The following is a 26,718-nucleotide window of genomic DNA, read 5'->3' as shown; positions in this document are numbered from 1 at the left end:
GATCTTGGCATGCTGTACTCGATCAAACGCTTTCTCGTAATCAACCAGACATGCGTATACGTCACAGTTGACGTCTCTGCATCTCTGGAATAAGACTTGTACTGAGAACAAAGCCTCTCTAGTACCAACAGCATTTGTGAACCCGAACTGCTTGGGGGAAATTTGACTTTCACACAGCTTGTAGATTTTCTTATGAATTATCTTTAGGAACAATTTTAGGAGATGACTCATGAGGCTTATAGTACGGTAATCTTCGCATTTTTTGGCTCTTGGTTTTTTTGGAAGTGCAATTAACTCAGATTTTAGCCATTGTGTTGGTATTTCTACAGAGTTGTATATGTTGTTGAATATCTTTGCGATTATTGCTATTGATTCGTTGTCCACTAGTTTGAGTAGTTCTGCTTGTATATTATCAGGGCCTGCCGCTTTGCCATCCTTTAACTGTGTTATTGCAGAGTAAACTTCCTGCTGTAATATTCTTGGTCCATCATTTACCTCTTCTTCTAGCTCAAAGGTGTTATCTCTTTGGTCTTCAAACAGTTTTTCTAGATATTCTTTCCACGTTCTTATTTTACTCTGTTTGTCCAAGATGATGTTTCCGTCAGAATCAGTTATATTTCCTTTCTGCCTTCGTCTTAGTCCCCCTGTGAGTTCTTTAACTTTCCTATGTACATTGTGACTATCGTACTTTGACTGCAGAGTCTCAATGTCTTCGTATCTTTCCTTTGCTTCTTTTTCTTTGGCTTCTCTGATTTTCGTTCTTATTAATATATTTATGGTTTTATATTTGTCTAGGTCATTTTTAGCTTCTCTTCTCTAGAAGAGATCTCATTAGTTGTTTCAGGAGGTGTTTATCCTTTACATCTTGCACTATTTCTGTAATATGTTTGATCGTTTGTTCTTCGATTCGTCTAAAATTGCAGTCACTTGCTCGTTTAACGTGACTTCGACTCTCATCCTTGTATCAGGGTCCTTCAGCATACGTAGGTTGTATGATTGTGCCTTCCTTTTCTGTACTGTTTTAAGTTTTATCGAAATACCCCCACCAGTTAAACGTGGTCTGTCTCCAAGTCTGCTCCAAGATAAGTCTTGACAGATGTAAAGCTGTTTTGGAAATGTTAACTTTCCAAAATTAATATTCTCCGTAAAATTCAGCTAGTTCATATGATTTTTAGAGATTGTGTGGCTGTCTTCCGTCTCTGACGACCGGACTATATCCTATTATTTACAGATAAGCACTGCGTTTGTCACTTTTGGTATTTTTTGTCCAAGGATGTTTATCTTAACATATCGAGTAGGTAATCAAACAGGATTCTTGCATTTTTGGCTTAGGGTCAATGGGGAAATGAGTCAACGAAAAATGGGACTGCAATGAAAAAGTTAAACTTCGTATCAATTATAGAAGAACAATATTTGTCAAATTTATAAATTTCTTATTAGCTCTCAGTCTCCCACTTGTACTTAGATTGCGTGTTGTGAACTTCTACACATCTCCTATACATAGACCTAGTCGCTCCAGGTTATGGAATAGAATAGAAATATTCTTTATTGTCACTGAAAATTGTACAATTTTATGGACAAAGCTTACAAAAAGTCAAAACAATAACAATAACAATTCAAAATTTACTAAAATTACATAAATCGTCAATATCACAAAATAAAAGATAATAAAATATGCAATCCATGCAGATGGATAGGCTTTTGTAAATTTACGGAACTTAAGGAAAGCAGTTGTAGATTTAAGTTGCAAAGGAAGATGGTTGTATAATTTTTTTGCCGAATATAATATAGATTTCTTTACTAACTCAGTGGACGGGATCGGTAAATACACATCAAAGCTTGAATTTCTGGTGGAATAGTCATAATAAGGTCTTGCTGGAAAAACATGTAGGTGTTTACGAATTAAGCAAACAGTTTCTAGAATATATACAGAGGAATGAGTTAAAATCCCGTGATTTTTTAAGTAGCTTCTGCAATTTATTATTCTACTGAGGACAAAAAGATACCGTATTGCTCTTTTTTGTAATTAAAAAATAACATCAGATTGGGCAGCTGTACTAGAACCCCAAAAGGAAGGCCATATTGAAGAGGAGACTCGAACAAAGAAAAATATGTTATTTTGGAAGATGCTAAATTGATATCCTTCGAAACAGATCTTATTGCATAGCAGGCTAAGGCTACTTTCTTACAAATCGGCATTAAGGAACGATTTAAGGTTGCCGTCTATAAAAATACCAAGAAATTTTACAGGATCAACGATAATGATCTGGCTGTTATTAAGAAGCAAGGGTTGAAGAGCTCCTTTATAGGATAACGCTACTGTCTTGTCCACGTTAAAAGAGAGTAAATTAAAGTCAGATCAAGTTTTTAATTAAAGTAGATCAGAAGTTATAGTTGCATGAAGGGTTGCAATATTAGAGTTTCTCCTGGTAATACTGATATCATCAGCAAAAAGAAAAAAATTTCCATCGATTTTTAAGTTAGTGATATCATTTATAAAGATAAGGAAAAGTAGAGGACCCAATACTGAACCTTGTGGTACTCCACATACAATACTTTTGTGACTAGAGTCAGTATCATTTGCTCTAACTAGTTGTTTCCTATTGCTCAAGTAAGTTTGGAACCAATTCAAAGAAATACCTGGAATTCCGTAGAAATTTAGTTTTTTATCAAAATGTCGTGAGTTACACAATCAAAAGCTTTAGCATAGTCACAACAAACAGTGGTAGTGTAAAGACTCTTGTTTAGTGCTTGATAGACCTCATGTAGCACAGAAAACATAGCATCACTGGCCGAACTGACTTTGTGATAAAATGTTGTTTTCAGCGAGAAAGGACATAAGTCAGGCTTTAATAAGGTTCTCAATAATTTTGGATTGGACCGGTAGTAAGGCAATAGGTCTATAGTTGCAAAAATTCGATTTTTCACCAGTCTTATGAAGAGAAATAATAATGGCTGTCTTTAGGCACTCTGGAAATATACCTTTTTCAAAGGAATCGTTAATTAGTGAGACCAGCACTTCCAACACATTTTTTAGGAGATTTAAGAAAATTTTATGGATAGTCCATCAGTACTACAGGAAGATTTGCTTTTGATACTACTGATTGTTTGGATCAGTTCAGATTTATCAATAAAATTCTTACACAAGGTCATCCAAAGTCAAATCTTATTTGATTGTCTGTAGCACCATCTAAGAGAATTTATTTGAATTAGGTACTTCTAATACAGTGAATTTTAAATCCAAATCCATGAAATATAAGGATCATTTACAAAAACAAACTGAACAAAAATATATTAGGAATAAGCTAATTGTTAAAATTAAACTAGAAGGACACAAATGTTCTGGTCTTATAAAGAATGAATTCGAAATCTTTTTTGAATTGCGGAGATAGGAAATAGGATCTTGTGGCAAAATAGTTGATGTTATATTTTTACTCACAATAACGAAGTTCATTTAGATTTTCAGGGTTTCTAAAAGAAAATGTTTGAGCTGTATTAGTTTTATTTCGAAGATCGTTTATTGTGAACCAAGCTTCTTTTGCAACATTTTTAGAGCTTCCCAGACGATTTTGACAGTACATTTTTTTAGGTGTATTAATAAGTTTTAGATAGGTTTCTCTGTACTTGGTGATATATTCAGTGACAAAGACGTTGGTAGTAAATTTCTTGATGTACAGTAGTTAACGCATATTCTTGGCTGATATGCGGATACCTTTGACAGTCCAGGGTTTGTGATGTTTCGACTTAATTGTAATTAACGGAAATGCCTTATTGAAAATACAGACAAGCCTATCTGAAAAATCTCTGAAATTATAGTCCACTGATACACTGTATAACAACATAACACTGAATCACATTGAAACATTTGAAATGAGGACTCTACGAAGACTCATATGAGTGCTTTAGACAGCATTTGCCACGAATGAATTAATTTTAAGAACTGCAGGCTGCGTATGATAACTACTGAACATCGTTAATCAACAATCGACCAATTTCCTATCTTGGCTGTATTCTTATCACCGTAATATCAAAGACATAACCAACATATTTCGAAGAACCGAAAAAAGGCACTCTAAAATGGGTTTGAATAGTGCAATGAACCGCAAATGTGCAGAAAAACAAAAGTCATGTCATTTTATTAAAATTTTTGTCATAGTATTACTATAGATAAGATTGTACTTGAAGGAGTAATCGACAAATCTAACGTATTCCATCGTTTAAAACATCTCCATAAAAATCCATCTACAATATACTACAAACAATATTAAAATAATTGCAGTTACCCGGTCCTGTCGGTCAAACAAAGTGTTTCAGGTCGACCATCGAAATATTTGAATTTGAAGAGATCGTGCATATTGCTCGGTTCGTTGCGGTACGCCGCGGCCTTCTTCTTAAACTCTTCGAGTACCGTACTAGAAGACGGTGACGTTTTTACTGGACAAATATTTACAATGGGCTTAACTTCAAAGGTAAAGGATAAGATGACTAGTTCGAAACGATCTTGTGAACCAAAATGTCGCCGCTTGTATGTGTTTTCTAAATGTAACAAACGCTCTTGAAGTTTATCAGCGTTGAGTAAGATTTTAGAAGTTATTATGATTCTGAAGAATCAGATTTTTTTCGGATTTTGTCCGTAATTAAAGCAAGTATTGGAATCAGCCTTCCCTCTTTAGAATACAAGAATAATTCCCACTTTCCCACGCAAGCTTTAAAAAAAATGTAAATTGATTCAGTGATGTCTTCAAAATACAATTTTGAAGAAAAAAATACGACCAAAATATGTTTCTTGTTATATATATATATATATATATATATATATATATATATATATATATATATATATATATATATATAAATGTTTTTGATGGGTTGGAGTCAATATGGAGGCTATTGGTTAACTATTTAATATCTCGAGCTTTCAATTGTGTTTACAATTCTTATCAAGAGCTGCTAAAAAAGACAAAATATTTGTCCAACCACCCGATTTTATCCGACTCTGCCCTACTTTGTCCTTGTCGAAGATAAACCCACAGAATTGTAAATTATTGTCATAATTCTCTTTCTATACTCCACACTTCAATCTCTACACACATTGCACTTTGATAAATACACACTTTTTAACAAGAACTATAACCTTGAAGATCACAAAATCCTTGTATGTCATCTATTTTAAACATTTTCATTAACTAAATGTAGATTTCTGCCCTGTAGTTAGTGCAATTTAATTTGTCATACCAGTGAGTATTAACAAATATCGCAGGTTTATCGAAATTTTAATTGACAATTTAATTATCACAAATAAGCCCTTCCAAACCATTAAGTCCGGCGATTCAACCCCTGAACGGTATATTCCCGTTATTACAATAATCGCAACAACAATAATGATCCCGTTGATCCGATGCACGAAAGGGAGAGAGCGCGGACACGCACTTTGTCGTGTCCAGTCCATTCCAGGATTAAAACTCTCGAATCCACTAGATTAACGCAAGTGTGAAACGGATGGTCATTCGGGATTATACGGCCAGAAAGTCTTTTGTGAATATTATATCAAAGCGGTTCGGATTAATGCTCGTTATTAGCGAGTTGGTGTGGAGTTACAAAACGCCAAGAGAAAGAATTCAAAAGTGCGTTTCCTCTTTGTTTACCAAATGTGTAGTCCGATACAATATATTACTTTTACTTTATAATACATTATAATCCAAATCAAAATTCTACGATAGTACATCACACATATTCTCCTTTTGGGCATCATTTAAACACCAAACTCAATGTAATGCAACCAAATTAATTAATTACACTGATTTATTTAAACAATCTATTCCTTACTAACTACTCGTTACATAATAAAATTATATCGTCCAGTCCTCAGAGATTTGATCTCTAAAATCGAGACGAACAAGCCGAATTTTGCTTAAAATTGTAACGATTATTTTGCCTACCACATAGGGTATTACTATAGGGGGTTGAAAGTCGGGGACAGAAAATATTGGGGTGGAGATAGGCCAAGCAAAACAAACCGAAACGTTGCAAACGGCCACTCAGGGTTTATTTGGAGAACTGGGTCGTGGATAAGTGAATGACAAAGGCACTGAAATGGGGTAACTACCAAAAATGAAACAAAAGGGTAAGGGTAACAAAAAACAATACAAGAAGGTTCTCAAGCTATTTAAAATGGACGCTGCTTTGAAGAATCTCCCTGCTGGATGAAAGAAAAAGTTCTTCCTTCCTAAAAACACAAAAAAGGGGTTAGAAACTTTTTTAAAAGAAGTAAACAAATTGGTTTAGGAAAAAAATTAAATATTTATTGTTGTCTCATCACAAAACAGTTACAAAAATTAAATAGTACAAAAATACTATATTAATAGTTACAAAAATAAATACAAAATAACAGAGAAAGACACTTACTATGTTTTATCCGTTTACAAACTCTAGAAGTTGGAGAAAATACAAAACTTACAATTGAACCAACAACTTACAAAAACCAACTGCTCTTGACAGCGAGTGATGTAATTATCTTAAAAATTCATTCCCCCAACTTGGTATAAACAAAACATATAAACGGGAATATTTATTTGACGTGCAATATTAGGCTGCTTAACGATAAAAGAATACCGAGGAAATATGCATCTATGATATATAAACAAACTTTAAAAATGTGTTTATTATCAACTCGTCGACGCAAAAAGAATTGAAAGAATATTTCGGTGTTTTAATACGTACGATAGGACACAGAAATACATTGAAAATATTCTTCGGTGTTTTAACATATACGAGAGGATCTCAATGATACCAAAGAATTTAAAAATGCTACAAAATTAAGCTTGTTCGTCTAAAAAAAGACAAGACAGTAGTCATGAAGCTAAAATCCTCAGACCTTCTGTTTCTGCAAAGTGTTCCACAAATGATGATACTACTATTGAAATATATCCACCTAAAAAAACCTATTAAAGTTAGTCCTCCTGAAAAATACGAGACAAACGATACCAAACAACTTTCAAAGACCGAACTACAAAGACTTCTTCTTAAAGTGCCCTCTCCTCAATGGAGGTTGGCTACTACAATTTTAAACTCTTCTCTATCTTCAGCTGTTCTTATTAGCTGTTCAAAATTTAGCCCTGAGCCACGATCGTCTTTTCCTTCCTAGGCCTCTCTTTCCCTCGATTTTTCCTTTCACTATAAGTTGGGCATATTGGTACTTATTATTTCTCAGTATGTGGCCTAGGTATGATGTTTTTCTAACTTTTACTGTGTTAAAAAGTTCTCTTTCCTTGCCTATTCTATTCAGCACTTCTTCGTTTGAGGTATGCGATGTCCATGAAATTTTGAGTATTCTCCGGTAGATCCACATTTCAAAGGCCTCCAATTTATTTACGGTTGATGTTTTAAGGGTCCACGTTTCAACTGCATATAGAAGAGTCGACCAGACGTAGCATTTTGATAAACGTAGTCGAATTTCGAGTTTTATTCGAGAATCACAAAGCAGTTTTTTTATTTTTTCGAAAGATTTTCTGGCCTGTTCTATTCTCGATCTTATTTCTAGATCAGAATTTAGGCTGCTATCGATCCAACATCCCAGGTACTTAAATCTATTGACCTGTTCTAAAATGTGCCCATTTATTGTGCAAGGTTGAGGTACGTTTTGGTTTTTTCGGATTGACATCACTTTGGTTTTTTTAATGTTTATTTTCATACCAAATTGCTCACAGGTCGAGTTGGTCTTGTCAATGAGTCGTTGTAGACCTAGACAAAGACAAAGACTAGTTTTGCCAAAACAACTGAGAGTTTTGGAAATGAAGGAGCAAATACTAAAGAGAGAGCTAAATCCTGATTTAAGTGAACAATCTACTTCAAATAATAATGATATTATTGTTGACAGTGAAAACGAAAAAACTTACGGTAATATGTAATATTTAAATATTTTTTTTTAACTGTTGCTTAATGAAACATGTTAAATGTAAGAAAAAATGTCAACGATAAAAATTATAAATGTTTTGTTTTGTATTTCGACTTTTACTTACCTCAAACTAGATCAAGAACGATCTTTGCTAATTCAGATCGCCTTCGTTGCCCACTTTGTCCAATCTCATCTTCATCTTCTACTCGAAACGGATCAGGAATACCTTGTATTGGGGGCTCCATTGAATTGAGTTCATCATTTAAATATTTAGCTACATTTTGTAATATAAAACAACATATAACAAGTTTTGGAACATTTTCTATCGACATCCGAACTTTATATTGAAGGTTTACCTTCAATTAACCACGGTGCTACGCCATAACCTTCATCTCCTAAAATTATTGAATTTGAACTCATTTTTAGCAATGTTACAAATTTGTGAGTTGCTCCATATCCGTGAATCATGGACAGATCATGGCCATCATGCGTCTACGCTTATATACCACTCATCTGCATTGCAAGTGCTTGAACGTTGAAGTGTGATCATTTATGATTGATATATTCTTCACCATGAAGAGGTGGTCTTTTTATTTTTATGTGGGTGCAATCGATCACACCCACGGCACACGAAAAAATGTACTTTGTTTGCCATCTTTCTTTAGCTTCTATTATGCCCGCCGGAGTATGAGGAAATGTTATCCAACGTGCGCATTTTTCTATTATCTGGTCAGCAACTTGCGTCACAAACATATACACAGTAATTTGATGAACAGCAATATCTTCTCCCACTCCTGTATATACATATCTTAAAAATATTTACATTTTTTCGAAGTTGCATACAGCCACAACTTTTTCTTCTGATTCTTCACTCAAAAAGTTATTTGAAAGCCACTTAACATTTTCTTTATTAAATCGATATAATACTAGTCACGATCACACGTACTTGTTCTTGGTTTATAATATTTTTTTGAACGCAAATTAAACATGAACTCAGCCATAGCTTTGCCACGATGAAACTGAAGTCTGGTAACTATTAGACTCCAAATTTATGGAGTAGATTCTCATCCTAAACAGCATAAAGATATTTTTATTCATATCAAAAATAAGAACATTCTCACAACAAACTGTACATAAGAGTACCTACTCAAGTCGGGTACCTACTTCTGTTTTTTATTCATACAACGTGGAGTATTTACTATAAAATTTGGAGTATAAACTAAATTCTCATTTTTATTCATAATCCCCATTATTTCGAGCAAGTTCTAGTAAACCTCACAGCATTCCATCGAGATTATTTAATACGAATCGTCCGGCTTCTTGTATATGAATCAAGGTTCAGATCCAGACTTAATACAATAAGATAGATATTGGTAATTATGTATGTCGAATTTGCATGTTAGGAAATTTACGACGACAGAATTTTCACACTAACTTTTTTTGTAAAATTGGCCACATATTTCATTGTTATTTTTCCAGAGCATGCTGTGTAGCTTCTAGATGTTTTTATCAGCTATCATAAGATGGCTTCAATGACTGTTTATCTTACTATCGATCTAATCTAAACCTTATATTTTTTAGTTATCGCAACAACTGTTTTAAATGCTTTCCTTTTCTAGTAGAATTTGATTATGACTTTTTGGATACCGTATTAACTGTTCGCCTCAATTTTAAGCTTATATTGAAGCTAAACTTCTATACTGGCGTTGTATTACTTTTTTTCTACAGTAAAATGCTGAGGCGAGCGCCACAAGACGGCGTCGTCACGGGTAACGTCATAGAATAGCGGTTCTTGATATCGATTCACTACTCTCGATCATGTCTGAGCAGCATTCTAAATCACGCTCGTGTTAAAAAGAACTTCGAAAATGCTGATCTTTCTTCCTATATACATAAATGCTGGTTTCAATCGCCAACAAGTTTATTTCTTTTGGTCTAGAGCTAAGCAGTTCAGATTTTTCTTTCGTTAAGCCAAGATTCGTAAACAAATCGAACCTTCTCATAGTAACAGCAAGTTACAGAAGCTATCTTACTATCCTGAGGGTCCTGTAGGACCCTGATTGGAGTCGTTAAGACCTACTTGGAGGGAAACAGGTTCCCAGAGTCACTTATATATCTGAGTCCCCTTCTGTGGCATTCTTTTTATCTTTATGTTCACTGATTCCCATGAGTCAGGACGAAATGCCTTCAAGCACTGTATCGTGTCGGATATAATCGTCCAGAGTTCGCCAGCTCTCTGAAGCATCGCTTAGACAAGACCTTTAACCATGTGTTATTACAACCTATCGGCACCATGCTCCTACACTGCGTGGTGGGAGAGCACAGTAGTCGAAGCACAAATCTCACTTTATGGTAAGCCAGTAATTGTGACTGTTAGTGATTTGTCGATTGAGATGGTATAGGTATGGCTATATAAATTTGGTGTGTGTGTGTGTGTGTGTGTGTCATGTTTAATCAAAAATCCACAATTAATGTCACAGTTGATTGGCGAGTTTTTTTTTTTTATACCCTATTTACCTTCTGCAACTGTATTTGGTTTCTTCTTGCAGATTCTGGATCAGAAAGCGGTTCCCACAAAGGCGGAGGTAGTCTGCGAAAATCCGGAGGTGGTACGGGAGCGTCAGGCGGAACCGGAAGCGACGGAAAACCGACGAGAGTACGAACGGTACTCAACGAAAAACAATTGCACACGCTGCGTACCTGCTATGCAGCCAATCCAAGGCCGGATGCGCTGATGAAGGAGCAACTGGTCGAAATGACGGGACTATCGCCGAGAGTCATCAGGGTGTGGTTCCAGAACAAGAGGTGCAAGGATAAAAAAAAAACGATTTTGATGAAGCAACAGATGCAACAAGAAAAGGTTGGTATTTTAATATTTTTTACTAGCAGTACGAATCTAGCATTAGGCCTATTCTTCCCCTCCTGGGACGAATTCATAAAATAAAACGATAAACGTTTACTTAAGAATAAGAAAACTTGTTTTTAACAAATCTTCTTGTTCCGTCAGTGGCGCACCCAGGGGGGGGGGAGTTTTGGGGGTTAAACCCCCCAGGACCCTATTCCGACACTGTTACTCACACATTTTAAGAACTCAAAATGGAGGTAGCATCATAAAAAAAATTCGGTGACCAACCAAACCCTCCCCCCCCCCAGAGGCAAATTCTAGGTGCGCTACTGTGTTCCGTCGTATTTCTTCATGCACAAATATATCTTCAGTTCAAGTAATTGTAAACAATAGTACTCGAGAAAACTCGCGTACTTCCTTCAACCAAATTTCCTCGATACGATCCATCCAAAAAAATTACTCGTACATCTGCTCTCCGACGTCGTTGTCCGTGTCCAAAAACTGTATAATTTTTCTCTTGTTCTGTTTATATTGAGTATTATTGATTATCATAGCAAAAGCAGCCCTAAAGAGAATCTGACGACGATGGAGCTTGAATGGGGACTTTTCTGATGGACACAAATCTATTCTAGGGATAAACACGACTTCCTAAATACCCTTCCCATTGCAGATGGATTTAGACTGTATAAAAACTCTATAGAGTATTTGTATTCTTCTGAATAATAATATTTCCAACAAATATTCCCGGCGTGAGTTTTTGATGAACTAATCCTTTGGGAAACAATAATGTCCTGAGAAGATCGGTGTTGCCAACTGGAAAATCCAAGTAAGGACAGAGCAGAATAGCGAAGAAAGTTTAAGAAGGTCGAGGACTATAGCACCGTGGAGATGATGATGAATCCTTTTGGTTTTCTGGATTATCCTTAAACACTTAGATAAGTACTGTTTTATTCCGTTGATTATGTCTATAGTTTCGGTAAGTTATCCATCTATTCTGACTTCCATTTTATTGTATTGGTAAATGCCATCAATAGTTTTATGATACCCACTTTTACGATTATCTTATGACTTAGTTCAGGATCACCTATATTAGCTTTTTAGCTCTTGTGTTTTTCCTTTTTTTCTTGTTCTGCTGGGTATAACAGATATATAAGTTCTAATAGATATATATCGAACTTTCCTTTCAACCAGTTAAGTCATGCTAGTTTGACTATTTTGGCTCCTATTTACTGTTTTGTGTTTTCATATATCTATTGTTACGAAATTTTAGAAGTAGCCTCCAACATTTTTACTCAGATGAAACTATAAATCTCTGTGGAAACACTTATCTAGTTTTTCCTCTCGTCTAATAGCACATAACTTCATAGTATCTGTAATCTAGTTAAAAGACTAACTAACTCCAATTGACCACACTGAGAAGGTTCGGTTAAGCACCATTATTTTACGAAAGGATTATAAAACCTGAATCATAATATACAAAAAGTTAAGTTACAAAAATCACCAAAAATTCGAATTGGATCTCACCCGTCTCTAGGCTCACGTATCTGCCGTGATCGATGCGATGCGTGCGTAGTCGGCAGTCACGTGTCAGCGCAGGCCCCTCGGGATTGGTGGCAACGCTGTGGGAGGAGCGTGCGTCAGCTGACGACACGCCCCAAGAGAATTGATGATGAGCGGCGCGCATAGAGGGGGAGCAGGGCGGGATTGATCGATAGGGCGTCGGGGTTATTAGCTGAGGCGATGTGCGGTGTATTTTAAGGGGTTGAAAAGTTAGGGAAAGGATTTAGCTTGAGGTTACGAAAAGTTTCAGAGGTGTTATTATGGTTTTCGGGTTTTAGAAGTAGTTGAAACATGAATGGCTGTTTCATTTTTAATAAAGCAAGTTTTATTGTTTGGTTTGAGAGATTTTCAATTTGCTTAATAATAAATGACTCGACAAATGTTCTGTTGTCAAATTATTAACTGACGAAGTTGTAAAACATCTCATGAATTATGTCTGTAAAACCTCGATTTAACTATACTTACTTAATAAATTTTAGCCATTCAACGCAGCTCTGTATGTTTTCGCCTTTTTAAAGGTATTCATTTCCTAGTCCATTTTATTGTGACATATAGGTACGTAACTTTGTAAAGTACCAAAGTCACGGAGATAACTAGCCAAATTTTTTAGTTTTATTATAATTCATGTAGTAGGTACATATAGGTAACATTAATTCATACATTGGTAATAACAAATTTTGTTCCTGATCTATTTGATTGTTGTCAAATAAACCTAACCTAACTTAGTATTATTCACAGGATGGCCGTAAGATGGGGTACGGGGCGATGCAGGGTATCCCGATGGTGGCGTCTTCTCCAGTTCGACATGACTCGCCCATCGGAGTCCATCCCTTGGAGGTACAAGCGTACCAACCTCCTTGGAAAGCGCTTTCCGACTTCGCCCTTCACGCGGATCTCGAACAACCCCACCAGCCGGCCTTCCAACAGCTAGTCAACCAGGTGAGTTATATTTTTAGTTATAGGTATAAGAAATGTATACGGGCCTCAATCGTATTGTATATACCTACGTGTTTCCTAAGCGGTACATACCTATAAATTCGGATCATCTGGAGCTTTGCAGTTTTTTAACGATTATACATGTCGCATAACGATGTCATAAATTACTGCTATGTTGGAAGAAAAAATGACAGTGAATGAATAAATCACAAAAAACACAAATATTTAGACACTACCTACAATTCGCACTACTTTAAAAAGTTGTCCACCCTTTGAGCAAGGAAGATATATATTCTCTCCATGTCAAATCTTATAAAATCGACCAAGTGTCATTAATATATTATATTATAATTCTTTTCTGTGTCTGATTGACCTAAAGAAAGCGTTTGACAGAGTAAGACTCAAAGATGTAATCCATCTTCTGTATAATAGAGAAGTCCCCCTAAATATTATAAAAACTATCGAAAACATCTACCAAAACAACAAAGTGGAAGTCAGAATAGATGGTCAACTATAGAAATAGGCAGCGGAATAAGACAAGGGGATTCATTGAGCGCCATGCTCTTCAATTTGATCATGGATGAAATCTTCAAAAGCGTTAACAAAGGAAGAGGATACAGAATGGGAAACAAAGAAATAAAAATACTCTGTTTCGCAGACGACGCAATATTGTTAGCCCAAGATGAAGATAGTCTGCAAAGACTGGTCCACAAATTTAACATAAGAGCAAAAGAATTTAATATGGCAATCACATCTCCGAAAACTAAAACAATAGTAGTCAGCAAAGAACCAACCAACCAAGAAATAAAATACCTTGGAATTACGCTGTCTATCTATGAAGACCTGGACAAGAAGTGAGAGATCAAGTACAAAAAGCAAATAGATCGGCAGGATGCGTTAATAACACTATATGGCGAATAAGTTCTTACTTCTATGTAAGTACATTTATTATTGTTGAGGAGAAGTCTCCATGTTGAAGATCTCAATCTTGAGCTATAGCTATAGAATTTTCAAAATCAATTTTACGATCTGTATTAAGATGATATTGGCCTAGGACTGTAATTGAATCGGAATTGCGAGCGAAAATCGAATGTTCATAGATCCTATTTTGGATTCTTCGATTGGTTTGGTCTATGTAAGATCGTGGGTAGTCTGCACAAGGAATTTAATAAACTCCATGTTGTTCACTTGGAACAACAGATTTTTAACGGATCGGACAAGCGTCACGGTTTTTATTGAGGGGTAAATATTGTTTTTAATCCCTTTTCTTTGAGAAAAGGAAAAAAAATCGTATGAGAGGTATCTGATTCTTTGGATTGGGATGGAGCGGTAGATTGATGCCGGTCGTTGCTGCTACGGATATGATTTTCGCGGTAATTATTTTGGACAGGGCTTGTTTTAAAGACGAGTGTATAGCGGATCTTCTTGAATCATCGCAAAGGCATATTGATCTGGAAACAAGGGTATTAATGACTGAATTAATTTGTTAAGTTGGGTGATGGAAGTTGGCATTTAAGTAGCGATTAGTACGGGTGGATTTACGGTAAACAGAGTAACTTTCGGATTATGTTTTCTTTGAGAACGTCGAGAAACGGTATCTAATAATGTATCAGTTTCCATCTCCATCATGAACTGGATATCAAAAATTCTAAATTATAAGAAAAAGCAAAATGCGTCTTATCCGGACTTTAGTTATAAGATAAAAACCTAGATAATTAAAATTAGGGTAGCCGATTCCACGTAGAGATAAAAGGAAAAGAGAATTTTGAAAGAAATTGCCACTAGTCATATTCGCAGTAGAGGTAATGGATTTTCTAAAGAGCTATGACGTTGTAAATAATTGCGTAGATCTAACTGACAACGATGCACAGGAAGGTTAAAGTGAGAACTGAAAGTTTGGCACATTTATGGTTCCTTATGATAGCCCAGGCGAAGCTAGTTAAAAACAACATAAGAATTTAACTACAAAACATAATTTAAACAATGAGATATTTAATTAAAGAAGATTAAAATTATGATCATACCTCAAAATATAAAATTATAAATTCAATACAATTCAGTCAGTTTATAATTAAGTCCAACACTATATCCATAATATGTTCTCTTTCTACATACTTATTCATTTTCTACTTTTGCAACATTAGCGCAAATGTGTTTCCAATTTTCGAAAGTAACTTCACTAAATTTTTTCAGTTAATTTCCATACATCATCCAAGTTAAATTGCAGGCAGCAACTTCGTTTTTTACCAATGACCACATTTTTCAATAGGATTTAGCTCCGGATGATAAGGTGATAGAGGCAACGTATATTGTGTTCCGCTAGAATTTTATCAATTAACTATGTTGTATAAAGTGACTTATGCATTTTTATAATCGTAAATAATTCAGCCTTAGTTGCTTTTGCCGGATGAAAAATATTTCTTTCAGCAAGCCACTTCAACAGTGCATCTTTCTTCCAGAAAAAAATTGGAATGAGTTCTAGGAGTACATTATGATAAGAGGCATTATCTATTACCAATATACTTTTTTCGAAGCAGTAGGAATGAATTTTTCTTTTAACCATTTTATACAATTGGTGCTATTCATTTCGTCGTGGTATTCTCCGCTTTTTGTCTCTGATTTAAAAATGGTAAGTGCCCCAGGCACGAATCACACTTCACCCTCAGCATGAACAATAATAAACGTTTGGACCTTTAGCAACAGGTGATTGTAAACATTTATTTTGACCACCGTCCCATGCTTTTGGTACGGTATTTGAACCACGTACCTATATATGTTTCATTACAATATATAATCGATCGTCCCTCGTCTTTGTAGTTTTTAAGGTTTCTTAAATATTCAATTCTTTTTAATTTATATCATATTTCTCCATTAAAACTTTTCTGTTGTCTACAGTTATTTTCCATCTAAATCCTTTTTTTTAACTACTTTTCTAAACGAGTCTATTTTACTACTAAAGTTTATCCCTTCTTCATTCTTTACTTTATTTCATTGTAGGTCTTCTTTTGTTGATAGCGGTGTAAGAATTATACAATTCTTCGAACTATTACCTCTTCAGACTCGTTAACAGACCCTTTGGAAGTTGAAAATTTGTTAATATTTTTTAGAGGTGATTTAAAGCGTTCACCAGGATTTTTTATATTATTCTTGACCAATACGTTTCACAGTGTTGACAAAAACATCACAAGCTTTGGCCACTCTTTCCTGCAGATTGCTCATAGGGATAGTTAGGAATTCTTTTTTCATAAACTGATATACACTGTAAATAATTTGTTGACCTTGACTATGAATAACTTTTCTGGAACTACTCATGCTTCCACGTCTTTGCTATAACAACAGATTTTATGCTAATATGCTATTTTTTTATCAGATTTTATATACCATTTAAAAACAACATTCATTCAACAACATTGTTATTAAAGTTAGCACAATACCATAAATCAAATTTTAATTTATTAAAAATGTAATAAAATAGATACGTACCTTACTTTCCAATAAATGATTTCACTGTACAAAATATTTTCAAAAATTATTGCCTATAAAAGTCATTAAATCAACAATTAAAACTAAAAACTATAATAATTATTAATTAAAAAGAAATAAATTTTACTGCACTATTAAAAGATTTGGAGTAGACCCAACCTGAACGAAGAACTAAAGAATGAAATTTAACGGCTGAAACTTTTAGGATGATTCCTACAACATATTTCAGACGTAAACTTGTGTTCTGTATCGATATGACTCATAGCTCTTGAGAAAATCGACTAGGTACCTCTATCGTAGTATTTTTAAAACTGTCCATTATGAACATTTTCTATTCAGATTTCGATTATACTCAGAAAATTTTTACTTATTTCGTCGCTGGAAAACTCCCTAACATAAATTTTAATATATGTTTTTTTTGTTTTAGATGCATGGATATGATTTACCGCCGCCTTCGCTTGGTCCCTCGCCGGGCGGCGGCCCGCCCCATCCGCTGATGGGACCGGGCGGCGGGGGTCCCGGGGCACCCTCGTCGGACGCTATGACCCACCCGGACAGTACCGACAGCTACGTGACGTATCTGGATAGCGACGAAAGCCTCCCCGCTAGCCCCTAACATCCCGGCAACGTGATGGTCAACTAGCGTTTTGCCCCCTTGGCAGCTTGTTGGGGGGCGCTGCTAGTCAGACATTTGGCCGCCTACATGCCTTCTTCATAGGGGTTAGAGTTCAAATATTTTTCCGAGAGTCATCCCGAAGATTTTTCGTTTATGTCAGAATTGGTATATCTACTTAACTACACACTGTAGCCTCAGAAACTAGGACTTTTTCTTTGCTCGTTGAATGTGGTAAACAAATTAGTGATCTTAATGTTAATATCACTTTTTTATGTGTTTTGTTGCTACATTTTGTTTAAATTATGATAAATATATACTGTAAAAACATAAAAAATAAACAGATGCATGGTTTAGTAACCACATTTTAGACATATGAAGTTGATAAAATTAATTTAAAATCATAAAACCAGTAACATAACCACCAAGAGAATATCAGTCGTTCTCGGTGGGTTTTTTATCTCGTCAGCAAGTAGTTTCCATTAAATAAAAAGAAATTGTCATCTCCGTGAGGTCGGCACTTACTTGGATGTCTCAGTCGTTCGGATACATTAACCAAAGCGCTTTGCAAAGAAATATAGCCAACTTTATAGCTAGTTCAAAGGTATTTACTCAACACACACATACACGCTACATAAAACAAGCACAAATGATCCCGCCAGATCGTGCTGCAAAGAGGCTTCTACAAAATCAGCCCACCCGGATTAAGTACTACAATCAAACCAGTCACATTGATTTATAAGACAAAACGTCGATCGGAGATTTTGGTAAAATCTAGCAAATCTACTTAAAACAAGCAAAACTGACTAAACTACCGTAAGGACAAGATGAGATGAAAAGGAAAACGAAAAAGCTGAAGTTACTATCTAAATACAATCAAATGTTTTTAAAATATAAAAGCAAGGATTTTTGGCCAGATATTGCTCTTAGGGATACTGAGATTGATAACGACATATCAGAATACTTATCATGATCATCATCATCGGTGCTATAATCCTGGTTGAGCCTCGGACTTTCTTCATTTCTCCATTCGGTTCTATTCTTTGCAGGTTGGTGCCAGCTTTCTACAACGATTTTTCTGGCGTTCTTATCTGTGCCATCCGAACATTTCAACCTTGATCCATCTTGTAGTCTCATTCCCTCAGGTTTCGATATTAGAGTACGTCTGCTAGGGCAGCGTCTATTTTCTTTGACAGTATTGTTTTTTTTCAGTAACTACATTTTTGGATTCAGCTATTTTATTGTATTTATTATATAGCTTGAAATTATATCGATGACTTATCATTTATTTGACCTAATATTTTTCGGAATATTTTTCTCTCGAATATTAACAGTCCATTTTGCTTCGTATTAGAAAACACTAAATTATTAAATCCATGCATGAGCACTTTGAGTGTTAAGGTTCTTTATACCATTATCTTTGTTTTTATTGTTAGACAATGGTAAGGTGTTTGATAAGTCGGTAAGTTATTTTTCGGTTATTTCTTCTGATATTGTTTGTTATATTTACCATGCTTCCCAAGTAAGAGAACTGCATGTCTTCAAAATTATAGTTACTAATGTTAAAAGTTTTGTCCCATGTCCTAGAAAATTCGCGGAAAAACTTTCTAAAGATTTTCCGTGGCTGTTGAAAACGATTCTGTGGACCACAACTTTATCAAAAATCTTTGTGTAGAGGTTGCTAATTATCATCATCTCACTCCAGGTGGTGGAACAAAGGGGGTGAATTACTGAAAACCAAAAGTTTGATAAAAACCTTTGTAAAGTTTTTTTGTGGATGGTTAAAAGATTCTGTCAATCATAATATTATGACAATTGCACTCTTCCCTATTATTTTCTATTCACCTCCAGTCTTGGACTGAATTCGGTGAAAACATTGTAAAGGTTTTTCGTGGCTGATAAAATCGATTTTGTGGATTATAACTTTATAAAAATTTGTTAGAGGGTTCTTAATTATCATATTTTTCCACGTGGTGAAAAAGAGGAGTGAGTGGCTAAAAACCAGAAAATTCCACTACGTCTTCTTTCTGGTTTTTAATCACTCACCCCTCTTTTCCATCCCTTGAATAATTGGGAACCCTCTACCCAACGAATGATTATATTATGATCCACAGAATTATTTTCACCACCCAGGGAAAACCTTACAAAAATTTTTCAGCGAATTGCAGGATTTGAGCGACTCTCCCTCACACCCAGGGTAGAAATGAAGGGATAATATAGGGAAATACGCAAATAATAATTGTTATAATTTGATGGTTGATAAAATCATTTTAGCATACCATGAAAATCCTTTACAAAGTTTTTCAGCTAGATTTCTTGTTTTTAGCTACTCACTTCCCAATTTTTACACCTGATGTGTAGGAATGATAAAAGGTAACACTCTACGTTGTGATTGTTGATAAAGTTATTGTTGAAAGAATCGTTTTCACCACCCACGAAAACATTTTACCAAGTTTTTTAGAGAATTTTCTGTTTCTAGATACTTTCCAATTATTTAAATCCCTAACGTAAAGGTTGATGGTATTCTATTAAATATTTCCTTAATATATATCTTCTAATTTATTACAGTTTAAAAAAATATGTAGTAATAGTAAGATTTTCCTTTGAGTTACAGCAGCAAAGCAAAAAGGTATGGATTTTTTTTGAAAATGGTCAACTTTACCCCAAGAAATTGTTAGGTTATCTTTATTTTCTCTCTTTATATTAGATTTTAAATAAACAAAATGCTATTTACTATTAATAAGAGCATGGCCGATTTGTAGCAACTACGGCTTCCAATTTCATTTGTGACATTCTGTTCACTAAATTGACGAAACCAAAGTTTAGATTTTTGCTTTAATTTGTGCCTTCTATAAATTTAATAAAAGATGTAAAAGATTTTTCTATAAAAGATGTAAAACTGTCTTCCTTTCATCAATATTTGTTTGGTAGCAATCTTCTTTACCAATCTTGACATTTACTTTGCAACTTCGTTTCATACTCAGTTGCCAATTCTTTAAAAATTGGTCCTTTCCTTCTTCTTTCTTTTTGTCAGTTATTTCGTGTGGATTGATATTACACAGAGATTGAAGAAAAAGAACATCGTGCATTGTGAAAACTACCAATGTGACAGATAGGTACACTCCGCTAAGTGGATACAGCGCTCAAAGAAGAATATTCATTTTATCGAATGCTTGTCCACTGCTTTGACGATGATTTTCGTAAAAACAAAAACAGTTTAAGAAAAACACGTGCACGAAAAAGCTATTATGACCTTTCTACGTAGCTCCCTTTATAACCGGAACTGGCACCAAGTGACTGCATAGTCTGTGTATTATTAAAAGAAGCTCGAGGTCACTAAAAACTGAAAAGTCAAAACAAAATTATTCAAATCCTTTCTTCTCCGAAATATAAAATGTTAAAATAGAGCTCTTTGTTGGAAAATGTATGTCGAGCTTTTTATGAAACCTGCTGATTATTCAGACTTCGGTCCAAGTGATTATCTAGATCTTTCTTCGACGAAAAATTTTAATAGTTTTCGTTAGAAAAGTTATGCTGGTCTTTTATAAAGCCTCCTGAATATTAAGATCCCACTCCAAGTGGTTATCATGCTTTTATTATATTTGAGAAATAAAAAAAATTGCCATCCAATTTTACTAAACCATGTTATCGGGTTATTTCTTAAGACAGCAACATATGCATTCTGTAATTTAGTAACGTATTTTTCAGTTTCTTTACAAAAAGTGTAGCTCTATCCCCTTAAGTTGTTGTATATTACCTCATTTAAAAAGAACTCAAACAGAAAGTTGATATTTTGTTAACGCTGTATCTAAAAATAGCATTAATGGTATTCCAAATAAGTTTAAATTGTAGATAGATATACAATTGTTGCAGAACAGTTTCTAAAAGCTGCCCAGAAGGTTGACATAATATTATGATTAAAGGAAACAACATTAATTCACGAGATTGTCGTAACAATTATAAGAAAATACTATGAAAAACTGAAGAGATATAAGGAAAGGAAACAACAATGTTTCTAATAAAAATGACAATTAATATCATTCTTTTTCCGTTTCTCTCTAGGCGTGATCACTTTTCCTTTGCTGCTAGCAGTGGCATTACTAAAATAAAAAGGAAATTAATAGGTACACCAAAACAATACCAAAACAAAAACAAAGCTCAGAAAAAAACGACTACATTACACTGAGTTTCAAGCTGAGGAGGAAACCAAACAAAGCAGAGGTATACAAACATAAATAAAACAAAGGATCCAGTGATACCTATTAAAAAAGTTTGGTTATATGATTTTAGTCGATGACAAAAATATTTTGTTGTGCAGACAACGCAATTCTGATATCAGATAACAAAGATCACATTCAATTAATGATAAAAACATTTAATGCAGCGACTGAACTATACAATACGATAATATTTACTATATTTACTTAGTATAAGATATACTCAGTCCCCAAAATCTACTCCATCGCAGGAATAGCTCTACCTAAGATCAGAAGAGCTTTAGCCGCAGAGACATCACCCCTTGCATGTTCACCCCGAACAACCTGCCCAAAAGATGTCACGCTGTAGCTTCCTTCGTCACACAAAACAGCTGGAGATCTCACCTCTACTCGGCCAAAAGGAGGAACTACCTGCCGAATCAAACTAAATTTGTGGAAACTAATCGATTTGAAAACTTCTAGACTGCGAAGTGACCCACTTCAAGTAAAATCTGACAAAGTGGGGCTACGCTGAAGTTGATATGAGACTGTGGTGCTGTATAAACCAATGAATATCTGGTGTGTTACAGCTACAACCAACCTGCAACCAAGAAAACCAACCTAAAGCATGCCAATGAAAGAGCTCTGGATGTCGTAAGGGCTAATGATCTTAAGAGAGTAGCTCGAATAGTAAGCTTAAGATCAACAGACTCCAGACTACTAGGAAAACACTTTAAAAGATAACGAGATATCTGGCAATTAAGGTCACAAATATGACTGCAAACATCGGACAAGAGCATTTCTAAGTGTTAATATAAGTGTGACGTTGGGCTTCCTCCGCTCTGGTCTTACATAACGACTGTCAGCAGAATGTTCTGAATTGATTATCGTTTGAAAATAAAACGCTTTTAAATATATAATACTGTCTCCAAGGTCTGTTTAGAATAATAATAATATGAAATAACATAACACATTTAATAATAATTCCACTAAAATCACGTTCTCGAAACGCAAATAAATAATAAATTAAAATCTCTATTACGAATTATTAAATAACTTTAAAGGTTTGTTTCCTTTATCTTACATAAGAAAATGTTATAATCTGCTACAAATGCGATATCTAGGTACTTTAATTCACCTTCCTTTGACATTTATCATCTACTTTAAATAAATTGTTCCAATTCCAAATATACCTTTGAGGCAATTTTAGATACAGTCTAGTTATTGTTATATTAAGCCAATTGTTTTGTTTAAACCTCAATCATAAAAATCAGTAGACGAAACTAACACTAACGCATTGTAACATATTGTAATTTATAATGTAATTTGTAATAAAATATGTCATATGTACAATTTGTTGATGCTCATGTCTCTTAATTTATTATACTGGGTGATTCGAATGTAAAGCTTTTAAAATACAACTCAAAAATTCAAGAAAATATATAGATAGTGCTGGTAAAATATGTTCAGTGTATTCCTTTTGTAACACAAGCATTTTGTTTCTTGGAGGTAAATAACTTTAAAATGAATTAAACCACAGATAAATTGTATTAATTGCTATGATATTGGATATTTATTTGAAAGATACTTTTTGCAGCCTTATTTATTTTTTATCCGAATATAATTTCCACAGCTGCTCTTGGTGGTTCAGATGTAGTCTAATCGAGAGGTGCAATTGTTGCTCACTTCTTTTGCAGCATTTGGGACTATATATCCGTCACAAAGTGATGAATAAAAAATATTAAATCGTACGATCTTGGAGCTCTAAAACGCAAAATTAGGCGCTCAGCGATTGATTCCTTCGCCCCAAACGTATGGTATGTTGCGTTGAATCAAGGCGACTTAATTAACAAAAAAACTCATTGATCATTGATCTTTAGTGATTACAATTTTGTTGTAACGTTCTGGACGGCATGATGTTTGAAAAAATAAGCTCCAATGATTTCACCAGTCTATAACCAAACAGTTTTATTGTATGTAACGTCTCAACAATTGCTTGAGGATTTCCTTTACTCTAAATGCGACATTTTTTGCTTGTCGATGGAACCATTTAACCAAAAATGAATTTAAATGAACTAAATTGTCTTCGTGAACATGAGAATCAATAGCAACCTTGTTTTGAGAATATTTACAGAATGTAGGCCATTCTTGATGATCATGAGGCTTAAATTCTTGCATGGGTTGGATTTAGTAAACCTGCAAATCAAGATATTTCTGCAAAATCTTCCATAAAGTGTCTCATTATGTGTTCGTTATATAGATTAAATAATCTTGTGGGTAGTATGTAGCTCTGCATTGCCATCGTCATTATTTTTGCCTTCATCTCTATGTGGGGTCTTTTTCCCTAATTACATTTCACCCATAAGTTTCTGTCTTGGGTCATACCAATATCAATCCTCTTTGATATTCCTCTACTGGTGATTAACTTCTCGACGATGAACATGCCCAAACAATCTTAACTTAAGCTCTCCCTTTTTGTCATTTCACCTATCCGTCTAAACATTTTCATTTCCGCCAAACGAATTCGTTGTTCCTCTTTCTTTTTAACTTCCCAATTTTGCTTTTAGTTTCATTGAAATATTTCTATTACACAACACAATACTCACCTTATCCATTCTACCTTAATTCTACTGCATGCATAACAATCTATTTCCCCATTACTCTCTAATATTGATCTTGATTGAGGCACTCAAAACTATTAATTTTCCTTTTACCTTCCACAGTTATCATTTTATTGTAGTAACTTTAACTTTAAATGAATATTCGAAATATTCTGTTTTTGTCCCACTACGTTTCAAACCTTTTGCTCAAGAGCTGCACTCCACTGTTCCAGTTTTTGTTCCAAATCCCTTTCAGTATTTCCTACTATCACATTATCAGCATACATTAAGCACCAGGGAATGTTACTCTGTAGTTTCGGTGTTATCTGATGAGAATAATGAGGTCCAAGCAGCGAGTCATGATGCCATTCTACTTACACAAATTTATCAGTCTCTCCGACGCATGTCCTAACACTAGTTGCTACTCCCTCATACATGTCTCCTTTCTTATTGAGGGCCCACCATAGAATCTCTCGAGAATCTATCACATGCTTTCTCAAGACCAATAAATACCGTATGAGCGTTTATTCCTTTATTCCTGTATTTTTACATTAGCTGCCTTCTTATGAAAATTGCAGCTGTTGATCTGCCTTGCACAAAACCAAATTGATTATCGGATATTTTGGTTTCCTCACGTATCCGTCTATCAGTTATCTCTGCCATATTTTCACGGTATGACTTGGTAGTTTCATGGGCCTGTAGTTTGTGCATTTATGCCTTTTCTAATTTTGCTCCGCGAGGAATACCTTTATGTTTCCAATCTCAGGATTGTTGCATTATTTTCATAGAAACTTTATTCTTAACATAACCAGGACATTATGTTAATAAGGACTCACCAAAGCAAATGCCATTATCCTATTATTATATAGCCATTATCAAAGGCTTCCTCGTAGTCTACGAACCATAGATACGTGATGACTACTGATGACGCTGTATTCCCTTGATTTTTCGATAAATTATCGTAGATTCAAAATTTGCCGAAAAGACAGAGATAAAACTAAAAGTTGATTAAAAAAGTGTGGAAAACATTCTTTGTCTCTTATTTCAGCTATCAAACATGAATTATTTCAATGATAGAATATAAAAATTTTAATTTGTATAAAAATATGTTACTATTTTTATATTTTCAGAGTATACAAAGAAAAATTTATTTATAAATTGGGAATAAGGTAATCGAGAGAAACATTTTTATTTTTCAGCATTTGAAGTACTTTTTTAACATGGGTGTTTATATTTTGTAGTTGTGGTTATGGATGTACAAATCATATTAGTTTACTGTTCTCTGACACCGCTATAAATAATAGTATGTTCAATAAGTTTAGAGCTTCGATAAGAAAAACACAAGTTTAAAATACACTATATGATTCAGTATAGTCTTCCTGAACATTAATACACTTGTTACAATGTGATTCCAATTTATGAATTTCATCTCGGCCGGGGCCGATTTACTACACGAACTCGTTTCGGAGTCGAAGAGCCAGGTTCACACCACTCTTTAGCCTCTTGTTTTGATTCAAGATCATAGTGATAGACCCAAGTCTCATCGATAGTGATGAATGAACGCACAAAATACACTTTATCCTTTCGAAAACGCTCTAAATGTTGCTAAGAAAGTCGCATTCGAATGTATTTTTTGTCCCATTGTTAGCGAATGCGGCACCCATTGTAAACACAGCTTTCTGGGACAGAATACTTCAGTCAAAATATTGCTTACACTGCCCAATGAGGTACCTAGGGCTTCTACTAAATCTCTATCCTTCTACTAAGCCACTCGACGATTTTCCAATACGATATCCTGTATTTTTTGTACGATTTCTGGTGTTATTGTACGACCACTTATAAATTCAGCAACCCATGTTTCTATTGTATTAATTGAAGTCGAAGAGGCTTCATACACTTTATACATTCTTTCATAAATTTACGTTGCTTTTAAACCTTAAAAAAAATGTCGCGGATCGATACTAAATTGCTTGTCAACAAAGAATGCTTCGACGGACTAAAATAAAACTTAACATACGTCTATATGAAGAATGTTGAAATATAACAAAAAAATTATGCTGGTAGCAAGATCATCTCTTATCAAACCGCAAAACTTATTGAACATCCTTATATTTATTACTGTATCATACACGCTCATCCATACGTCCCCACAAAACCAAAGTTGAATTTTGGGAAGCTTTACATTCGTTTCGTACTGTAAATGGATGTTGTTGATAATTTTTTGGAAATTTGTTGTCCTAAATGCGGAAAAAACTGCTGTAGAAGATATTTTTACAGACAATTCAGATCACAAAATCATACACAATGAATTTGTAAAAAAACTCGTATTTATAAAGATAATAATTCTATCTGTATGTAAATAATATTATTATGACATGATTTGTAAATAAATAAATCGATTAGAATGATTTTCATCTTATTTTTTAAATATATTCCCTATTTTTTACCCCTGGAGAAGTTCTTCAACTATAATATGTTAAAAAAGTTAATGATAGTAACAATTTGGACTGAATCATAAAGTAATACTATTAAAAAAACATAAATCAAAATACCAAAGTGATAAATAACAAAATAAACACAGGGTCTCTAAT

At 34.4% G+C, this 26,718-nt stretch overlaps 1 protein-coding gene across 2 annotated transcripts in view; it reads left to right on the top strand.

Moving 5' to 3' along the window:
* The window catches only part of tup (LIM1_Isl and LIM2_Isl domain-containing protein tup), a 128,229-nt gene extending 101,693 nt beyond the window's left edge, over positions 1 to 26,536 (top strand). The window contains exons 4-6 of one of the 2 annotated variants that reach the window (XM_072531507.1): positions 10,444 to 10,754; positions 13,038 to 13,238; positions 17,146 to 26,536. In XM_072531507.1, coding sequence (XP_072387608.1) covers positions 10,444 to 10,754; positions 13,038 to 13,238; positions 17,146 to 17,334 — 701 coding nt within the window. In that variant the 3' untranslated portion in view covers positions 17,335 to 26,536. Of the gene's footprint in view, positions 1 to 10,443; positions 10,755 to 13,025; positions 13,239 to 17,145 lie in introns of both variants that reach the window. The other variant, XM_072531506.1, reaches the window with a different exon arrangement.
* Positions 26,537 to 26,718: the final 182 nt, after the last annotated feature.

The sequence above is a fragment of the Diabrotica undecimpunctata genome, chromosome 5, assembly GCF_040954645.1.
Source record: "Diabrotica undecimpunctata isolate CICGRU chromosome 5, icDiaUnde3, whole genome shotgun sequence".
Taxonomy (NCBI): domain Eukaryota; kingdom Metazoa; phylum Arthropoda; class Insecta; order Coleoptera; family Chrysomelidae; genus Diabrotica; species Diabrotica undecimpunctata.
This window is presented reverse-complemented; position numbering and strand designations above follow the sequence as displayed.